This window comes from Melanostigma gelatinosum (genome assembly GCF_949748355.1).
Source record: "Melanostigma gelatinosum genome assembly, chromosome: 13".
Lineage (NCBI taxonomy): Eukaryota > Metazoa > Chordata > Actinopteri > Perciformes > Zoarcidae > Melanostigma > Melanostigma gelatinosum.
This window is the reverse complement of record NC_136646.1, coordinates 2623792-2641902: the sequence shown is the minus strand read 5'-3', so window position 1 is coordinate 2641902 and position 18111 is coordinate 2623792. Positions and strand designations below refer to the sequence as shown.

The window sequence follows — 18111 nt, the reverse complement described above, 5'->3', positions numbered from 1 at the left end:
ACCCCGTCCACAGCTCTGCAATATATTCATTATTCGAAAAGCATTCGCTCCGCCCTCTCGCTAATGTAAACAGGGAAGTTAAAAGTGACATCCATCACAACAGTGGCTGGAACGGACAAAGAGCCGCTCAGTTTGTCGGAAGAAATCTTGGTGACGCTTATAAACACAACTACAATCCACATTAAAGTATGTAATAACTGCCAAAAATATTATAGAAAAGTCAATCTTGTCCCACAACACACTAAAAAATGAAAGTAGTAATAGTAGTGGTAGGCTGATACATGAAGGAATTCTTGTGATATTTCGTTCACTGCAATCCTCTCTGCTGCCTTGAAAGCAACCAGCACCGCCAGCACAGGACATCATGACGATCTAATCTTTCATTTATTTTTTGGTTGGAACAAGTGACAAATTCTATGAAGTTTTATAATACAATTTATTTGCCATTCCTTCAAATTGTATAACCTCAAACAATGCATTTTCTTTATTTTTTTATGTGGTTTGCATTTTCCAGCAATGGCTGTTTAATGTATTTACATTATGTAGAAGTAATTTCAATTGTTAATGGCGGGGTCCGCCATTACTGTACTGGATTCTAATTGCCTTCATGTGTGCAAGGGATTGACAGGAAAGGATACACTACGTGTTTTAAGACTGATTCTATGGGGGAAAACAGATGTGTCGGCTGCAGTGTTGAGGTAGTATACACAGCACTTAAACTAACGGACCAACCGCTAGCTCTTAAACATATCCCCCCCAAGATTCTTCACTTTCCAAAAAGCTTTCCAGAGAGGTTAAAGTGTCAAAAGATTCAAACATTTTGGAGAAATGGCTTCTCATTTTATTGCCCTAACCTAGTTATTTGTACTGTAAGTACCATGTAGCACTTCAATAAGTGGGATATTGTCCATACATGTTACTATGTACACCAGCGTTGTGATCTGTGCCAAACAAGTGACACGCGTCCTGGGCAGACTTGTCCTGCAGGCTATGGGAACAGCGTCCCATTCCAGGTGTGTTTGTCTTTGCAGATGTTGTTATCCCTTGTCACTTCACCACAACACTGAGGCATTCAAACAAGTGCAGAGCATCTGATTTTAAAGGGGACAAATCGTGATAATTTTTAGGTTATACTTGTATTTTGTAACATGTTAACGTTCTTTAATGCTCCGTTTTAGCGCCTGTCACTTTAAGACAAAAAATAAAAAAAGAATATTCTAATGAGCCTGCAGTGACATAGAAAGGGGAAGCAAATCTGATTGGCTTGTTTTCTGATCTAGACAGCCCACACAAAAAACTGACTGGGTTGTCTTATATCACAGTTTGTGGGTTGGCTCCATATTCCCATATATGCACAAGCACTAATATGTCCCCTTTAATGGGATGGTGTGTGGGATTGGGAGTGACTGTGGCTAAGTGGATAGCAGGGCCGTCTTTCAATCAGAGGGTCGGTGGTTCAATCCCCGGCTCCGGCTCTGCTAGTCGCATGTCGATGTGCAAGACACTTAACCCTGAAATTGCTCCCGTAGTTGTGCCTACGGTTTAGAAATGTGATAGACTCTGAATTGTAAGTCGCTTCGTCTGCTAAAATGCTAAATTAAATGTAATGTGGCATAGCGGTGGGGATGCAGATTCAGTACTGTGAAACAACGTGAAAACGCCAATGGCTCTCTCTAGAGCCAGTATTTGATTTGTCTGTTCTGGGCGACTGTAGAAAAATATATAGATTTCCATATATGTCAAAGGTAAAGGAAACACAACAACTCTTATTATCAGATGATTATAAGCCAAAGAAAGCATACTTAATATTATTGTATTCCATTTCTGCCAAAAAGATCCTATGCTACAAACTGTTCATTTAAGTAATACGTTTTTGTTTTTGAAGGCGAGTGTGTGGTTTGATTGACACAACTGTGTTAAGATTGCAATCTAAAATCAGTTAAATCGATAATCGATAATCTCCAACATTTCTGCCTCCATCTCAACACATTAGGGGTGAGAGGAAAAAAAATCATAATGAGCTTGTTGTGACAAGCATGTTAGAATGCTGATGTTAGCATTTAGCTCTGTCTTTAGCTTTTATCCCGAATACATGGTCGTCATCAGCAGATCAAGTTAGCGAAATCCATCCTTCATATCGCACAATGTTGAAATAACGTGATATGGTTGAAAGCTCTGGAAAAAGCTTGAAAATAAACCTTTGGTTTGAACTTCTGGAGTAAACTCTGCTCTCCCACAGCTTTCTGGCTTTATGGAAGAAGTGCCTCTGGCTCGATTTACCAACAGCCAGTGTGTGTGTGTTACGTGTCCTTGAGCAAGGCAGCGACCACTTGACCTGCTGCTCATTATTCTGTGCATCCATCCGAACAAGTGCCAAATGTATAAAATCCCTTCCGTCCCAGGAGCCGGAGTTATTGTGAAGATTATTTTTGCTCGATTAATATTAGATTCTCTCGCTTTTTTTGCTTAATACGTGTGGCTTTCATCCTCGAAATCTGTTTCAGTCAGTTAAATATCTGCCCAGAGTTGCTCAAGATGAGTCCAGGTGTTTTCAGCACAGCAGCCCAGCTGATACAGGAAGTGATGAGTAATGACAAGTGGGATGTTTTTCATGGTTTAACTGTCTTTTTTGTTAGTGCCATGGGAAACCTGTGGAGCAATATCAAATACATAAAACTCCTGAGTGTGGAGTTTCCAGAACACTGGATTTTAAAACACGTTATGTCTTATGTTGACAACAGGCGTTTTTTGAAGTCAATAATTTCTCATGAATACAAAAAAGTAATAATTGTAACTACCAACCTCTAATCATGCAATAAAATGTTATAAATATACTTCGTTTTTCATAATTATTGCTGAGTAGCTTATTTTTGTGATGTATTATGAGATATGCCATACATTGACTCATGAATATTTATTTGACAATGAGACTCAACAACTATGAGAAATGTTCCCATAATAATGAAAATACATCAGAATTATGAGATAGATTAGATATAGGTCAGAGTTCTCTCATTATGTATAAAGTATACCATTTCTTTATATGTCATAATTGCTCACATAAATATGGTATGCTTAGTGATTACTATGAGATACTACATCACATCTGATAATTATCAGATATCACAAAGATAACAGTCATAAATTACATTAATAGTTCATTAAAGTTTCCCATAATCATGAGATGCTCTCTCATGGTTATGAATTCCGAAATTTATATAATTAGAAACTAACTAAGACTCATGAGATACCTCATAAATTCTAAGTCTACTTTTCCTAGAATTTAAAGCTACAAACTCATAATTATAAGAGTGAAATCATATCATAATTATGTGATACTATCATATAATTATTAACCAGAAAAGTCTTACATTTTCTCACAATTAGTAATCATAATTCTCATAATTATGAGAGAACGTCTCATAATTATGAGAGAACGTCTCATAATTATGAGGGGTGAAAACAATTGAAAATGACAATGAAAGAAGTCTTGACAATAATCAATGGATATGAGATACCTCAATTTACAAAATATTGCCATAATCATAAAATAAAAAGTTACAATTATGTGGAAAAGAAACTTCCTAATAAACCAGGTATATTGTTCTTTTTTTCCAACTCAAATGGTTTCCATAGATCTCTTTTCAAAATAAAGGTTGTGGTTAAACCAAGGCACTTTCATTACCACACCAAAATATATGGCAGTAGGTGCTTTTTTTGCTGTAGTTCTTATTTTTTCCTTAAAGCTACTATGAGGAACGTTCATTTTGTGTTCATTTTGGCGGCCCCTGTGGACCAAAGCAGTACTGTTTCCGAGCATTTTACTGTACCATGGTCTGACAGTCTGCCCCATGCAGTCCTGGTTCTCCCGTGCCTCCTTTCCCTCCCAGCCGGCCCAGCAATACGGCCTGTGCCTCCAGCAGCGTGGTATCGGTGTCGGCTCCCAGCGGATCAGCGATGTGAAGCTCTGCTCCTGGCCGGAGCCACATTAGTGACTGTAAGGTCAAAGGTGGCAGTGAAGCCGGATCTGGGTCTACCCGCGGCGGGCTGGTTGCTGCCCGAGGTCACCGCTGGAGTATGAGCGAAAGGAGTTTCTGGTGAACCTGCATGATTTTGCTGGAATTGGACCCACCAATGACGAGCGAAATAACTTCATAAATAGCCATTTTAGTTCATATAGAGGCATCGCTTTTACACAGGCGGCAACCTCCGGTTTTGCCGAGTGAAGCTGATGCGGAAGTTTTCTTAAAACTTGCATTCTCTCTACTGACCAGGTGGGGGCGACTCCTCTGGTTGCAAAAAGAAGTCTGATTGTATATTAGTCTATGAGAAAATGACTCTACTTCTCACTTGATTTATTACATCAGCAAACATTGTAAACATGAGTTTATGGTCTTAATCTATAGTTTCAACTCTTCTTCAATACAGCATGATGTTCATTTAGTAAATGATGGTCCATTTAGGACCAAATGGACCATAAAGCAGGGTATGCTTTATGGCGGGATTACTATGATTGACAGGTCGTTGCCGCTACCAGAGCCATATACGGTGTCTCTACGTATCTCCTCATCATTCCAAATATGGTAACTTCTGTTTATTGGTTGCGAAAAACAACATGGAGATGGCCTTAATTCAAGATGGTGACTAACTCCAGGCTTCAAAACGTCAGTCCACAAACCAGTGGGGGACGTCACGACGACTACGTCCACCTCTTATATATAGTTTATGGTTTTACATTATGACTGTTTCATAATCAGTTTAAAGTTCCCCATAGTAACTTTAAATGACCTCGTCGGAGCATCTCACACTCTTGAGTTTACATAGTTTGTTTTGGAAGTCCCCTGTCTTGTAGGTTGGCTTCTTTCCTAACTTGTTAACACTGTATCCTTTCAACTATCCTTGTTGGATAGCCCATGTCATATTTGCTATTAGACCTCAAGACTATATAGTGTTCTTCTTGTAATCACATACGAGTGTGTTACAAACTAAATTACTTCTGCATTACTTGTTTTAACCATTTTATCTCACAATAGTTTATTGCAGGTCCAGAAACCTTTTGAAAATAATCATTTTGATTCTCCACAAACCAACACGAGAGCAGTGACAGTCAGGTGCTCCTAACATTGCACGTGTCGGATGTTTTAGTCTTCTGACGTCCATGACTGCTGTCAGACCAGCTTACGAGACGTTAAGCACTATTGTTTTTCCCACATCTGCTCTTATTTCAACACACAGGTCTATGTACAAATGAAGTTGGTATTTGAGTGCGTTTGGTTGTGACCATTTGATGTAGAATAGTTAATATGGGGCTTTTGTGAGAGATGTTAGGAAATGTACGTATGTCCTTGGTAAAGATAAATAAAGAGAACTCTTGAGCCTGGAGAGTAGAAAAACAAACTTGTTCTGTAACCGAAGGTCGCTGGTTAGATGCCACGTCTGGATGGAAGGGCACCTTGAGGAAGGCATGTATCCCCTGTACCAGGCGACTGTGGCTATAGTGAGCGAGTTCCAAAGAAAGAAGCATGCAGGCTCATTGACCCATTCCTGGATAAAACAATCAAGATGGGCCTGGTGTCCATCTCAGGTGACAATGGGTGTAAAATGCTTGATAAAAAGAAAAAAAGTCAGATCTTGCTGTTCTCCAAGTGGGAGTCGATGTGTTTGATGAGGGCGTCATCGGGGTAACCGGTTGGGAAGGTCAGCTGACACAGAGGACAACTCCGAACAGCACTCTCTTCTGACTCCATCCACAACTACAGACGGAGATAGACACAGGTGTCAAATTACTGAAACTTAAATGATGTGCAAAATCACAGAATCAAATTTAGTCTTCACCTAAAATTACAGAAAAGCTCTGTATTCCATTACAGGATGACAATTTGTTCAAAGTTGGTCAGAAATTATCTTTAAAAAAAGCATTATTTACCAGTTTGTTTTTTAGCTTACACTTGATAACGCTAACGCCTATGGTAAAGCTATTTTGGAGCTAACGCTTGATAAAGCTAATGCCACGATGAAGCTATTTTAAAGCTAATGCTTGATAAAAAAAAATAATGCCTCCGATAAAACTATTTAAAAACTGATAAGGCTAAGGGGGCGACTGTGGCTCAGTGATAGAGCGGGTCGGCGGTTTGATCCTCTGGTAATCCTCTGCTAGTCCATGTAGATGTGTCCTTGGGCAACACACATAACCCCAACTTTCTTCCGTCGGCTGTGCTGTGTGTATGAATGTGTGTGATTGGTTAGACAGTCCTGATGGGTCAGTGGGTGAATGACATCTAGTGTAAAAGCGTTTTTGAGTGGTCGACTAGAAAAGCTCTATACAAGTACAGGTTAATTTACTATTTACCATCTTTAGATCAGTTATCTAGTGGATTTTGTGTTCTGGTGCTATTTTCCTTGTTTGAAGTTATTCATTCTTAGTGTTTTCTGTTTTTCTTTCGTACTCATCTCTTTCTTTGCAGAAAACATCTTTTCCCACCTGTCAGATTGTCTGCCCCGCCCTGATTGTTGTCACCTGTCCCTCATTATCACTCTCCTTTCCTTGTCTATTTCGTCTCTGTGCTCCCGTCTCCTTGTGCAAGTTCGTCATTGTTCTTTGAGAGTTCCAGCCTTTGTTCTTGTTTATCGTGTGTAGTATTTTTAAGTGTGTTGTATTTCTGGTTTCTTTACCAATTACCAGTGTTTGGATTAACCTGTCAGCTACCTGCTGGACCTTTTGCTTTGGAATGTGAGTTCATTTCTACAATAAATCATTGAGCTTATCCTGCTGCCTCCTCTTAAGTTCATCTTGGTTTGGCTCCAAAACCTTCAACTCCTGATTTGTTACAGCATGGCTGCATCCCAAATGTCCATTTATTTTAATTTTTTTAAATTGTTGTAAAAAATGTTTTTCTATTTTTATAAAACGCTGGAAATGATCAAATGTGTATATAAATATATATATTCATCAGATTAATAATTGATTAATCAAAGTAATAATTAACAGATTAATCGATTATCAATAAAGCTGGTATTTGCAGCCTTAATTTCACAAGAGCCAGATGTTTTTGTTCAGGAGTTGGTGGAGACCAAACCAGAGGAAAATGGGGACTGAATTTTGGAGTTGAGCTTGATTTATAGGGGTTATGGTTGTAAGAGGTTGCGGCATAGTTATAAAGTCTGTTGCTGCTGATGTGACACAGAGATAGCAAGAACTGTAATTGGTCGGCTGGTTGATGGGGAAGGCATCATGTAATACATTTTTAGAAATACTTATTGATCCGACTCCTTCTAGGAAAAGATCTAACAAAAGCATTCTACTCACCACGACTGTCACTCATATTCTGGATATTCCTGTCGTAAGATTTCTTGTCGGTAATGAAGTTATTTTCTTTTGCTCTAACCAATCAGAAGTGTGATGCATCTGTCTCGCCCTCCTTCATTTTTACAACATGTTTTTCAACATGGTCAAAGAAATGTGACAGTTTAAAAGTTATTTGTGTATTGTTGACATGTAACAACTTGGACAGCTGCTTTATATCATCTACGCTTGTCGTTATTTTTTCTATTTTTGCAAATGGGAATAGGATGTCTTCATTCTGAATCCTTCTAATCAAACTCTGATTGGTCGATTGTCGCTCTCCGACTTGGCCAGGTAAGATTTTGTTATGGTGGCCCTCCTTAATTTCGGTACACACATGTAACACTGCTGAACTATTTCATTGTCAAGATCATTGCCATCCCATAAGAAATTGTAAGTGTTATTATTATTTTAAAGCAGAAGATAACCATTTATTAATAATTCCAAGTGAAAAAACCAACTTGTTGACTGCATGAGCTGTGCCAGAACAGTGTTCTTAAATAGATAGAGTATGGTTATAAACTATAACAAAGTAAACAGCTATAAAGCCTAGTATAGCAAAGTTTTGCCAAACAGATATAATTACAATCAATATATAGAGATTTATTTTTATTGAAAGCAATTGCAGTCACGTTTTCACCAGAGTGGCATTTTAAGTACACTGAAACTGTATTTTGCATCAACATTAACTATGGACAACATGTGTTTGTTGTTTTTGTGTGTTACTTTGTTGTGTTGCAGCCTAGAGACAAAGTAAAAGTCCAGTCATGAACAAAATGGATTAAAGATGTGAGGCTGTGTTTTAGTTGTTAAAAATACATTTCATACAAGTTGATATGATGTAAGTGTAAGTTTGTAGTGATTGGTCTGCTCTGCTTGGCCAAAAAGTCCCATTATTGCAGCTTTAAAAAATCAAAAATCAAAACTTATTCAGCTTATTATTTTAGGTGCTATGATGTTCTAAATATACAGGGCTCAACTTTTAAAAGTGGTTGCCACTCTGGCAACCAGGCATCAGCTTTTGGTTGCTGAAACTGACAATTAAGTGAATTATTTTTGTTTTTTTGCTCGTCTCCCCACAAGGTCTGCAGTGATTCTATTAGTTTCTTCTATACAATCCTCATAATTGTTTTCTACTCACGTTGATGGAGGGCCACGACTGAGCGTGCTCGGTGGTCATGTAGGGAGGCAGATGGCAGGAGAGAGGGGCAGGGCCCTCGGGGGACGAGGAGGGATGGTGGGGCTGTTTCCTAGGAGACGAGAATGAGCGGTGCAGAGGTGGTTCCCTCGGCAATGACGAGCCAATCCCAATCGCGCCGAGCGTCCGAGGCGGGCTGGCGGCCGGCGACAGATATGTACATACATCCTGTAAATTTACATGAAAAAAATGAATAAACCCAGTTTTAAAAGTCACAAGTAGTGCCACGCACATCATTATCGTCATCATCACCTCTTCATCATCAGAGGACTGCGGCGGTGTCACCAGTGGGGCGGGCTCAGGCGGGTTCTCAAGACGACGGAAGTGATGTACCTGAATGAGAGGAGGGGCGTGAGCATTACTACTGCAGTTTACAGGACTGTAGAACAGTGTATGACATGTTCCACATGTAGTGTGTCTGCGGTGTGGTCTGCACACGTAGGGTCAAGCTACATGCAACCAGGCAACATCCGGTTCTGAAGAGTAAAGCCAATGTGGAACTATCTTAAACCTTGCATTCTCTCTACTGACCAGCAGGGGGCGACTTTTCTGGTTGCAAAAAGAAGTCCGATTGTATAGAAGTCTATGAGAAAATGATTACTTCTCACTTGATTTATTACCTCAGTAAACATTGTAAACATGGGTTTATGGTCTCAATCTCTAGATGCTTAACAGCATTCCAACAACAACGTTTAAGCTACAGAAACCGTTCAACTATTAAAATGTGCAGCTCTTTCACCAGAGGTCTGCTATGACTTTTCATATTTCTAACCTTTAAACTTTTTGAATTATTAAGCTTTTTATTTTCAATGGGATCTCTATGGAGAATATTTTCAAATGGCTTCAGGCACACAGGTGTTCGCGATTGAGCCAATTAGTGATGTTGATAAACACACAGACTCACAGACACACGCGCACGTACACTCCTCTCCCTCTATCTCTCTCTGTCTCTCTCTCATACAGTCATTCAGGTCTTAGGGATCTTTAGAGGTCTTTCCCCCCTCCTCCACCCACCCCCCCCCCCCACACACACACCCCATTTCAAAATAAAAGCCCCAGAGAGTGAATTCTAACTGAACTGCTTGTGATGAAGCCTGTCATTTAATAACCTCTGTTTATGTGTGTCAAACATTATGATTATGTCTCCTCTCCCCCTCCCTCCCCCACCCAGCACCACCCTTTCAAAATAAAAGCCCCATGGATTAACTGTATTTAAACATGAAGCTCAAAATTAATTAATTTATTGTCAAAACAAATGAATGCTCTTACGAATACTGCTGCTGCTAACATAGTATTACTAGTACTGCTACTACTACTTCTACTATAACTTTTGCTGTTGCTACTATTACTACTACTGCTACTGCTATTACTGCTACCATCAATATTATTACTACCACTACTGCTATTACTACCACTACTAATGTTACTTATACTACAAGTGCTACCACTACTGCTATTCATGCTACTAAAAGTAGTAATACTACTACAGCTATTAGTACGACTGCTACTAGTACTACTACTACTGCTACAGCTTCTACTGCCATTACTATTACTACTACTACTACTGTGATATTAAATACTACGACCAATACTACAGCTATTACTATGACTACTGATACTACATCTTCTACTACTTCTTCTAATTACTAATACTTCTACTACTAATAATACTTATGCTAGAAATTCTACTACGACTACAAATATCACTAATACTACTACTAGTAGTGATTCTAATGCTACCAATACTTCTACGAATAATACTTCTACTACAACTACAACTTCTACTACTACTACAAATATCACTACTACTACTACTAGTAGTTATTCTAATGCTACTAATACTTCCACTAATAATACTTCTGCTACAACTTATACTACTACAAATATCACCACTGATGAATTTTTTTAAGCCACAGAAACTGGTGATATGACTTTTTATATTTCTAACCTTTAAACTTTTTGAATTATTAAGCTTTTTGCAACATTTTTTTGAATGGGTTTCTATGGAGAAGATTTTCAAATCCTCTTAAACTTCTTCAACTTTCAAATCCTTCAACTTCCTCATAATTTGAGCTACAGACACCATTTCAACTTTAAAATGTTGCCGCGTAATTCAGCTTTCCGATATCTTTTAAACTTTTTGAACTGCAGCAATTTAACTTTTATGATTTTTCAGCCCTTTTCTGACACTATAAAACCAACTTTCTGCTCCATAGAGACCAATGTTAAATTTTACTTCAAAAACATCTTCCACAGAACACGGTACCCCATTTCTATATCTTTCCCCCCTCCTCCACCCCCCCCCCCCCCCACACACACAGACACACGCCATTTTAAGATAAAAGCCCCACAGAATGAATCCTAACTGAAATGCTAGTGATGAGCCTGTCATTTAATAACCGGTTTGTGTTTATCTAACATTATGATTCTGTCTCCTCTCCCTATAAACCTGTTTATGTGTGTCAAACATGATGATTATGTCTCCTCTCCCCCTCCCTACCCCACCCAGTCCCACCCTTTCAAAATAAAAGCCTCATGGATCAACTGTATTTAAACGTTTAGCTCAAAATTTGGCTTTTTTGTTGAAATAATGAATGCTCTTACTAATACTGCGACAACTACTACTACTGCTAATATTTCTAGTATTACTACTACTACTACTACTACTACTTCAACTTTTGCTGTTGCTACTATTACTACTACCACTACTGCTATTACTACCACTACCACTACTATTATTACTTATACCACAACTGCTAATACTGCTATACCAGTACTAATAAGCAGTACTAATACTACTACAGCTATTAGTACGACTGCTACTAGTACTACTACTACTGCTACTTCAAAAACTGACTTTACTATTACTAATACTACTAATTATACTGCTACTACTGTTACATAAAATACTACGACCACTACTACAGCTATTTCATTTCGACTGCTACTACAAATATCACTGCTGCTACAGCTAGTACTTATTCAAATGCTACTAATACTTATACTGCTAATAATACTTCTACTCCAATTTCTACTACTACTACAACAAATATCACTACCGCTGGAATTCTTTTAAGCTCCAGAAACCGTTCGAATATCAAAATGTTCAGCTCTTTCAGGAGAGGGGTGATATGACTTCATATTTGTAATCTTTCAACTTTTTGAATTATTAAGCTTTTTGCAATTTTTTAAAAATTGGATATCTATTTTCAGCAATGTTTTTGAGATTCATTTCAGCTTTCAGCATTCCAACGCATTTTCAGCAGGAAATGCATTTTCTAGTTTCAAGTCTTCTTCAATGATGATGACATGATGATCATTTCGTAAATTATGGTCCATTTAGAGTCAAATAGACCATAAAGCAGGGTATGATTTAGGGCGGGCTTACTGTGATTGACTGCCGCTCTGGTAGCTGCCAAATATGGTAACTTCTGTTCATTGGTTGCAAAAAAAACATGATGACGGCTGTAATCCAAGATGGCTTCATAACAGCAGTCCACATACCAATGGGTGACGTCACGATAACTACGTTCACTTCTTATGTACAGTCATATGCATGCATCACTATATGGCCTCAGCTGTGTCAGCAACAGGTATACACAGCTAAAAACGTTGTAAGGATGCTCCGGTCCAGTTTTACACATCCGTTGCAGAAACTGCATCGAAATTTTGGTTTGGTATCCTGACAACTCCTGAAAAGATCGATTACAGATAATAGTTTTTAGTAATAGGAGCCTTTCAGTGGCAAAAACAAGCACTTATAAGTGGACATACATTGAACGTTACATTGCAGCCTGTTTATCAACTGCCAGCTGCAGCGTTCGCCCTTTAATTTTCTGAAAATCTCACAATAATAATGGTTATCATAGCTTCCGGCTATGACAGACAGTTTCATTTTGGTGATTGTTTAAAGGAAACATGCTTTTCAACCCTGCCGGTGGGTTTTGGGATTCATATCATTGACTGTAAAGCTCAAAGCTCACAATCTCTTTTGGTACTTTTTATTTATCCACAGTCCTAACAACCTGATGTGCTTATGAATGGGAAGTTAATTTATAGTTAAAGATGAAGTGAATTTTCACAACATGCTCATTCTTTTTTTTTTTGGATTGGTTGAAGACTAGGTTGAATTTCAAGTCTTCTGCAGTCGACTGCAGCCCCAAAAGTCACTGACTTGATAAAAGTAAAGCTCAGTCTCACCTCAGAAGCCCGAGGGAAGCCCAGGTCCAGAGCACAGTGATGTGGACTGCTGCTCAGACTGCTGCCCCCACCCCTCTCTCCTCCCCCACCACCTCCTCCTCCAGCCCCGTGAGCCGAGGCCGGTCTGACCAGGCCCACCAAGGAGGTGCGGAGCTGAGCTTTGTTTTGGCCGTAACCCTGCTTCTCCCCCAGGAGGGGCCTGGGCTTTGGGAGGGTGGACACTGGATCCCTCATCAGCCACGATGAGGGCCTGTGGATGCCGGACGGGTCGGAAACCTGGGGAAAAAGGAGGTTGAAAGGTCAAAGGACTTGTCTGCAGTAAATGTGCAGTTCCACTGTAAGATGAGAAAAATGTTGAGGCATCTAAAAACTCCGCCTCACCTCTGAGTAACTACGGCGACCCTGGAACTTCGCTCGTAGGCGGCTACAGGTTGGCTGATGGGTGTAGGAGGCGGGGCCGCTGCTGGGGGAGAGAGGAGGGGAGGGGGTGGGGAGGAGCCTGTCGGGGGAGAGCGAGGGCCGCTGGGGGGAGGTGGGGGATAGACGCTGAGGAGCAGTGGTCTGACGAGAGACTGGGGGAGGAAGAGAGAAGGATAGATCATCGTAAAAGGATTGTAACTTGAAAACAATTTTTGCATTTTGCTTGGTGTAGATTTTTTTTTTTTTTTACCTAGCTTTGTTTTTTTAACACTCAATGGCTGAAGGAGGAGAAATGGATTTGTGAGTTAGGATTTAACCATGGGATTAAACTCTTTGTCAACAGAGAAAGGAGGATGGAGTTTGTCTTTAAGTGAACAGCATTTGGTAAGTCAACTGCGTTTGTTTTTTTACATCCAATATCTGAATGGCCCGTGCCCTCGAGTGTGTAGCAGAAGGCGTGTTGCTGCTGTTGTTTTCCCATTAAGCTAGTTTAGCTTGATGGGAACACGTGCGGTGCCTCAGCTGTTTTTTGGTTTTGTTTTTTTTGTTCCGGGTTCAGAGGTCACAGCCCGTTGTCCCCTACGTGAGCGTAGAAAACATTATATTTCCCACAATTTGAGCTTCTGCATTTTCCAAATGCACTAGTATTATTCAAACGTATTGTTAGGTTCGTAAGCCTCGTACCAAACGGTTTAATACGAATACGTGTGTTCAACTGCAGGACAGCAGTGAAGGCCCAGGTATAAAATGCACGGCCCGCCACTGCGCTTTTGCAACTGTAAGCAGGGGCGGACTGGGGGGAAAAAGTGGCCCGGGAGTTACTGTCAGACCGGCCCACTCAATACACGGCGCGCTGCCCACTCAATGCACGGTTTTTGCAGCAGCTCACTCTTTTCTGCAACACCGTCTATGATTTTCTCACTGTCCAGCATCTGCAAAACATCTGTCTGAGTAGCCATCAACATAAAAGCCTCCAGGTGCTGTTGAGAGAGCGAGCTCCTGAGCCTGTTTTTGATATATTTCAGCGTCGAAAAGCTTCGCTCGCATGCTACCTGTGTGACAGAGAGGATAATCAGGAACCTGTATGCAAGGCCTATGATGTGGTATGCATCTGTCAGGAGGTTGTACTGCTTCAGAACTCGGTAGCAACAGATTGGACAGTCCTTGCAAGATGAGCACTTTTTGTAAACCATCTCTGCCTCATCTTCAGCCTCATCTTCAGCATCCTCCGGCCTGGCTTCTGTTGTCTTGGTTGTGTACTCCTCAAATACTGATGCCTTCAGCCTATCCCACTGTCGTGCCAGACGTTTGAGCTCGCTTTGTAACTCGCATAGTCAAATCAACGTAATTAACACAATGACAGCCACAAAGTCATAAGAACCAGTCACATATATTCATATGACAACAAAGCACATCAATCCAGCAGACCTGCAGCGGATCCACGCATTCCACCACACAAGAGCACGAGCCATCAAATATTATTCATAAAAACGTTACTGCAGATGTAAAAAAACAAACGCAGTTTGTCACTTACCAAATTCTTTGTTGACAAAGAATTTAATCCCAGTACATCGTTTCAGTTCCAGTAAGAAGTCCTTCTCGATTCATGGACGCCGTGACAGTCGAGCCGCCCCTGTATTTCGCCGGTCTACGGCGGCCATTCGCACCTCCGCGGCCCCGCCCCGACCGTCGCCCGGGACACGAGCGCACGGCGCAGACCGCGGTTATGGAGAAAAGTTTTTAAAAGCACCGTAGTGTCCAGCCGTGCTATGGCGTCAGTTTATACTGTTGATACAGTTTTCACTGATTATTGACTTTCGGTATTAGAGTCAATTGAACGTGTTCTGTGAAGCATATAATATAGTCGGGGCCGGCGATGTCAGAGACCGGCCCAAACCCCGTCGGCCTACCGGGGATTCCCCCGGTATCCCCGATGGCCAGTCCGCCCCTGACTGTAAGGTTGATGAAAATACATGAGTTACTGTGTGTAACTCGGCCAAACCTCTGTATCATGGCCGCTGATATTAAGATGACTAGCAGAGGCTAAGTATTATGACTGGCTGTGGTTGTAGGTTTAATTAGACTATGCATGGTGGGCTTTAGGTGGGCAATGCTGTTGCTGTGGTTGCAGCTGTGGCTGTCGCCATGTTACAGAGGCTGTGACACACGGTGTGTACACACTTACTATGGCTGTTACATTTTGGTCAAACTGCGAAGTGGTAAACTAAACTCACTGCCAGGTGTAGTCACAATGACAACATTTTCTACTCCATCTTGACTTCACCGTCGCACTGACTACCCCACATCGCATTTCCTCACCTGGTTATAGCCTGTCAGCACAAGCATACCCCTCCGTCCCCTACAATTAACACTAGCTCCCCCTGACGGCTTGGTGGGTCTCCTACTATTCTCTCCGTAGTCTCCACCTTAACATCCACTCCCCGACTCATGAATTTTCCTGTCAGAATCACCAACAGCACTCGAAAACAGCACTCTACTGAAACCACTCTCTTGAGGGTTTCGAATGATATGTTAATGTCTTCTGATGCAGGTGACTGCTCTGTGTTAGTACTTCTCGACCTCAGTTCTGCGTTCGACACTGTAGATCATAACATCTTGATTAAGAGGCTACGTGATTGGGTGGTTATATCTGGCATAGCGTTAGACTTATTTTCATCCTACCTCGCTGACAGAAGTTTTATCGTCTCTGTGGGAGACTTTGTGTCTGTTACCTCTCCACTGTCTTGTGGTGTACCGCGCAGGGCTCGGTTCTGGGGCCTCTGTTATTTTCCCTATATTTTTTACCTTTGGGACAGATTATAAAAAGTTATAATGTTGCGTATCATTTATATGCAAATGATATTCAATTCCGTCTTTCCTTCAAACCCAGTGAGGCTTTCAGGTTATCAAGGCTCAATGCTATTAGGAACTGGACAGCAAAAAATTGTTTCCAACTATCCAATAGTAACCAATCCATGTTGTTTGACCCCCATGTTAAGCAGCTGTCTAGATCTTGTTTCTTCCACCTAAGAAATATTAGTAAACTGAGATCTGTAGTATCAACAGCTGAACTGGAGATGATCATACACACCTTAATTGCTTCTCGTATTGATTACTGTAAAGAACTTTTCTCCTCACTCAGTGTATCTGCTCTTAACCGTTTGCAGGCAATCCAGAATGCTGCCGCCAAATGACTCACTAGGACAAATAGACGGTCTCACATCACCCCCATACTCGGATGTCTTCAATGGCTCCCTGTGGCATAGGATCCACTTTAAAACGCTCACTCTCCCTTACAGAGCACTACTCCTACATATGTGGCTGAACTACTTTGCCCTCATTTTCTCAGGTCAAACTTGTTAAATTTTCTGTCTGTCCCACGCACTGTCCTTAAGACCCTTGGTGACCAAGTTATGGAATGCTCTGCCTGAACCCCTACGGATTGCTGATTATGTGAATTCGTTTAAAAATCAGCTCAAGACACACCTGTTTAGACTTGCGTTTGGGTAGAATTCATGGTCTAGGTCGGCTTTTAATTAATGTTTTTATTGTGTATTTTATTGTTTATTGTACCTTTTTCTTAAATACGTTTCATGTTTTAAAAACTGTTTTTGTAAATTAGTGGCCCTTGTTCCCGCAGCTGAAAACGATAAGTATATAGAATAAATATAAGTATACTGATACGTATAAGTATATAGAACCTTTTTTATTTTACAATGAGGCTCATTTGCATCGAGATGGACCGATCTTTGCGCAAAACGTCTGCATATTACCTTATTTAAATACGTGCAGATAGTGGCGACAAGTTAAAAGTAAATTTTTTGAGAATTACACCATTTCAATTTTGTCTCGTTTATGCAGGTTTAGCGGCCACAAAATCGGCATAATCCATTTGTTGAATACATGCAATAGAAAGTCCTACCGGACTCCTGTGAGACTTGTCGCAGAAGGTCACTCTGTTTAACCGCCAGGTTCCGAACGTGGCCCAGCTCCTCCGTTAGCTCAGTGTAGGCTAATGCTAGGTTCACCCTGCAACGCAAAGAGAGCGACTGAATAAATACATAGAAATGACAAATACTGTAGACTGCTTTCAGAATAAGACTCACTGCTCGTCCCCGGCTTTCTTTATCCACTCTACGTCACAGTGCTCACAGTGTTGGGACAGGTCCTGTGACTGACAGAGACACAAAGATGTAGTTAGAGCAGCAGCACTTATTTGTCTAAGACATTTCTATCGATTTGTTGTTCTACATGTGATCTATATACTCCACCACTACATGTATTTTTACTTATTGATTTCATCTATGTACAGCCCCAAACCATCCTTTAAACTCTGCTCATGCTTAAGTTGTATGGAAAGCCGAAAGTGGCATTAAACGCCTCTATTTTTTCACGATTTATGTTTAAGAACACTATTTTTGATTATTTTGGTTTTAAACGCCACAAAAAAACATTTTTAATATAAGTCGTGTGGAAATAGAGGCGCTTAATGTCTCTTTCGACTTTCCATAAAGTCGGAGGTTGGAGCTACAGAAGAAAGTCTTTCGGGCCTAAACTGGACATTGAGCATGTTTTAGCCAACTGACCAGCAAGCAACAGATCAATCTACATGACATCTGAAAACATATGGTTTGAAAATGGTCTGTATCCATGTAAAAAAGTGTTAAAATGTGTTGTAAATGTATCTATATTAGAGCTCCAACATTCAACTAAAAGTACTATGTCAAAGTAGCCTACTACTTCCATGGTCAATAATGAACTTTTATTCTCAACATACGCTTTTAGATTTGCACCCAATGGTATCTTTTTATGTTACGACATTTGGAGAGATATGGAACTTGGGGAAATGTAAAATCATGTGCAACATTTAATTTAATGCAACTTTGAGCAGTGACTATTATAACAACTCTTCTTGGTGCTGTACTGAAAGCAGCTCTGACAAACTGATGTG

At 40.5% G+C, this 18111-nt stretch overlaps 1 protein-coding gene across 1 annotated transcript in view; it reads right to left on the bottom strand.

Annotated features, from left to right (window-relative positions):
- Nucleotides 1–5624: 5624 nt before the first annotated feature.
- LOC306787198 (TANK-binding kinase 1-binding protein 1-like) overlaps nucleotides 5625–18111 on the bottom strand; it is a gene marked incomplete at both ends in the record, with an annotated part of 69600 nt that continues 57113 nt past the window's right edge. Inside the window, 7 exons of the mRNA XM_079282283.1 lie at nucleotides 5625–5753; nucleotides 8484–8708; nucleotides 8793–8873; nucleotides 12741–13016; nucleotides 13122–13312; nucleotides 17083–17189; nucleotides 17267–17334. Of these exons, the coding sequence (XP_079138409.1) occupies nucleotides 5625–5753; nucleotides 8484–8708; nucleotides 8793–8873; nucleotides 12741–13016; nucleotides 13122–13312; nucleotides 17083–17189; nucleotides 17267–17334 (1077 nt within the window). The remainder of the gene's footprint in view (nucleotides 5754–8483; nucleotides 8709–8792; nucleotides 8874–12740; nucleotides 13017–13121; nucleotides 13313–17082; nucleotides 17190–17266; nucleotides 17335–18111) is intronic.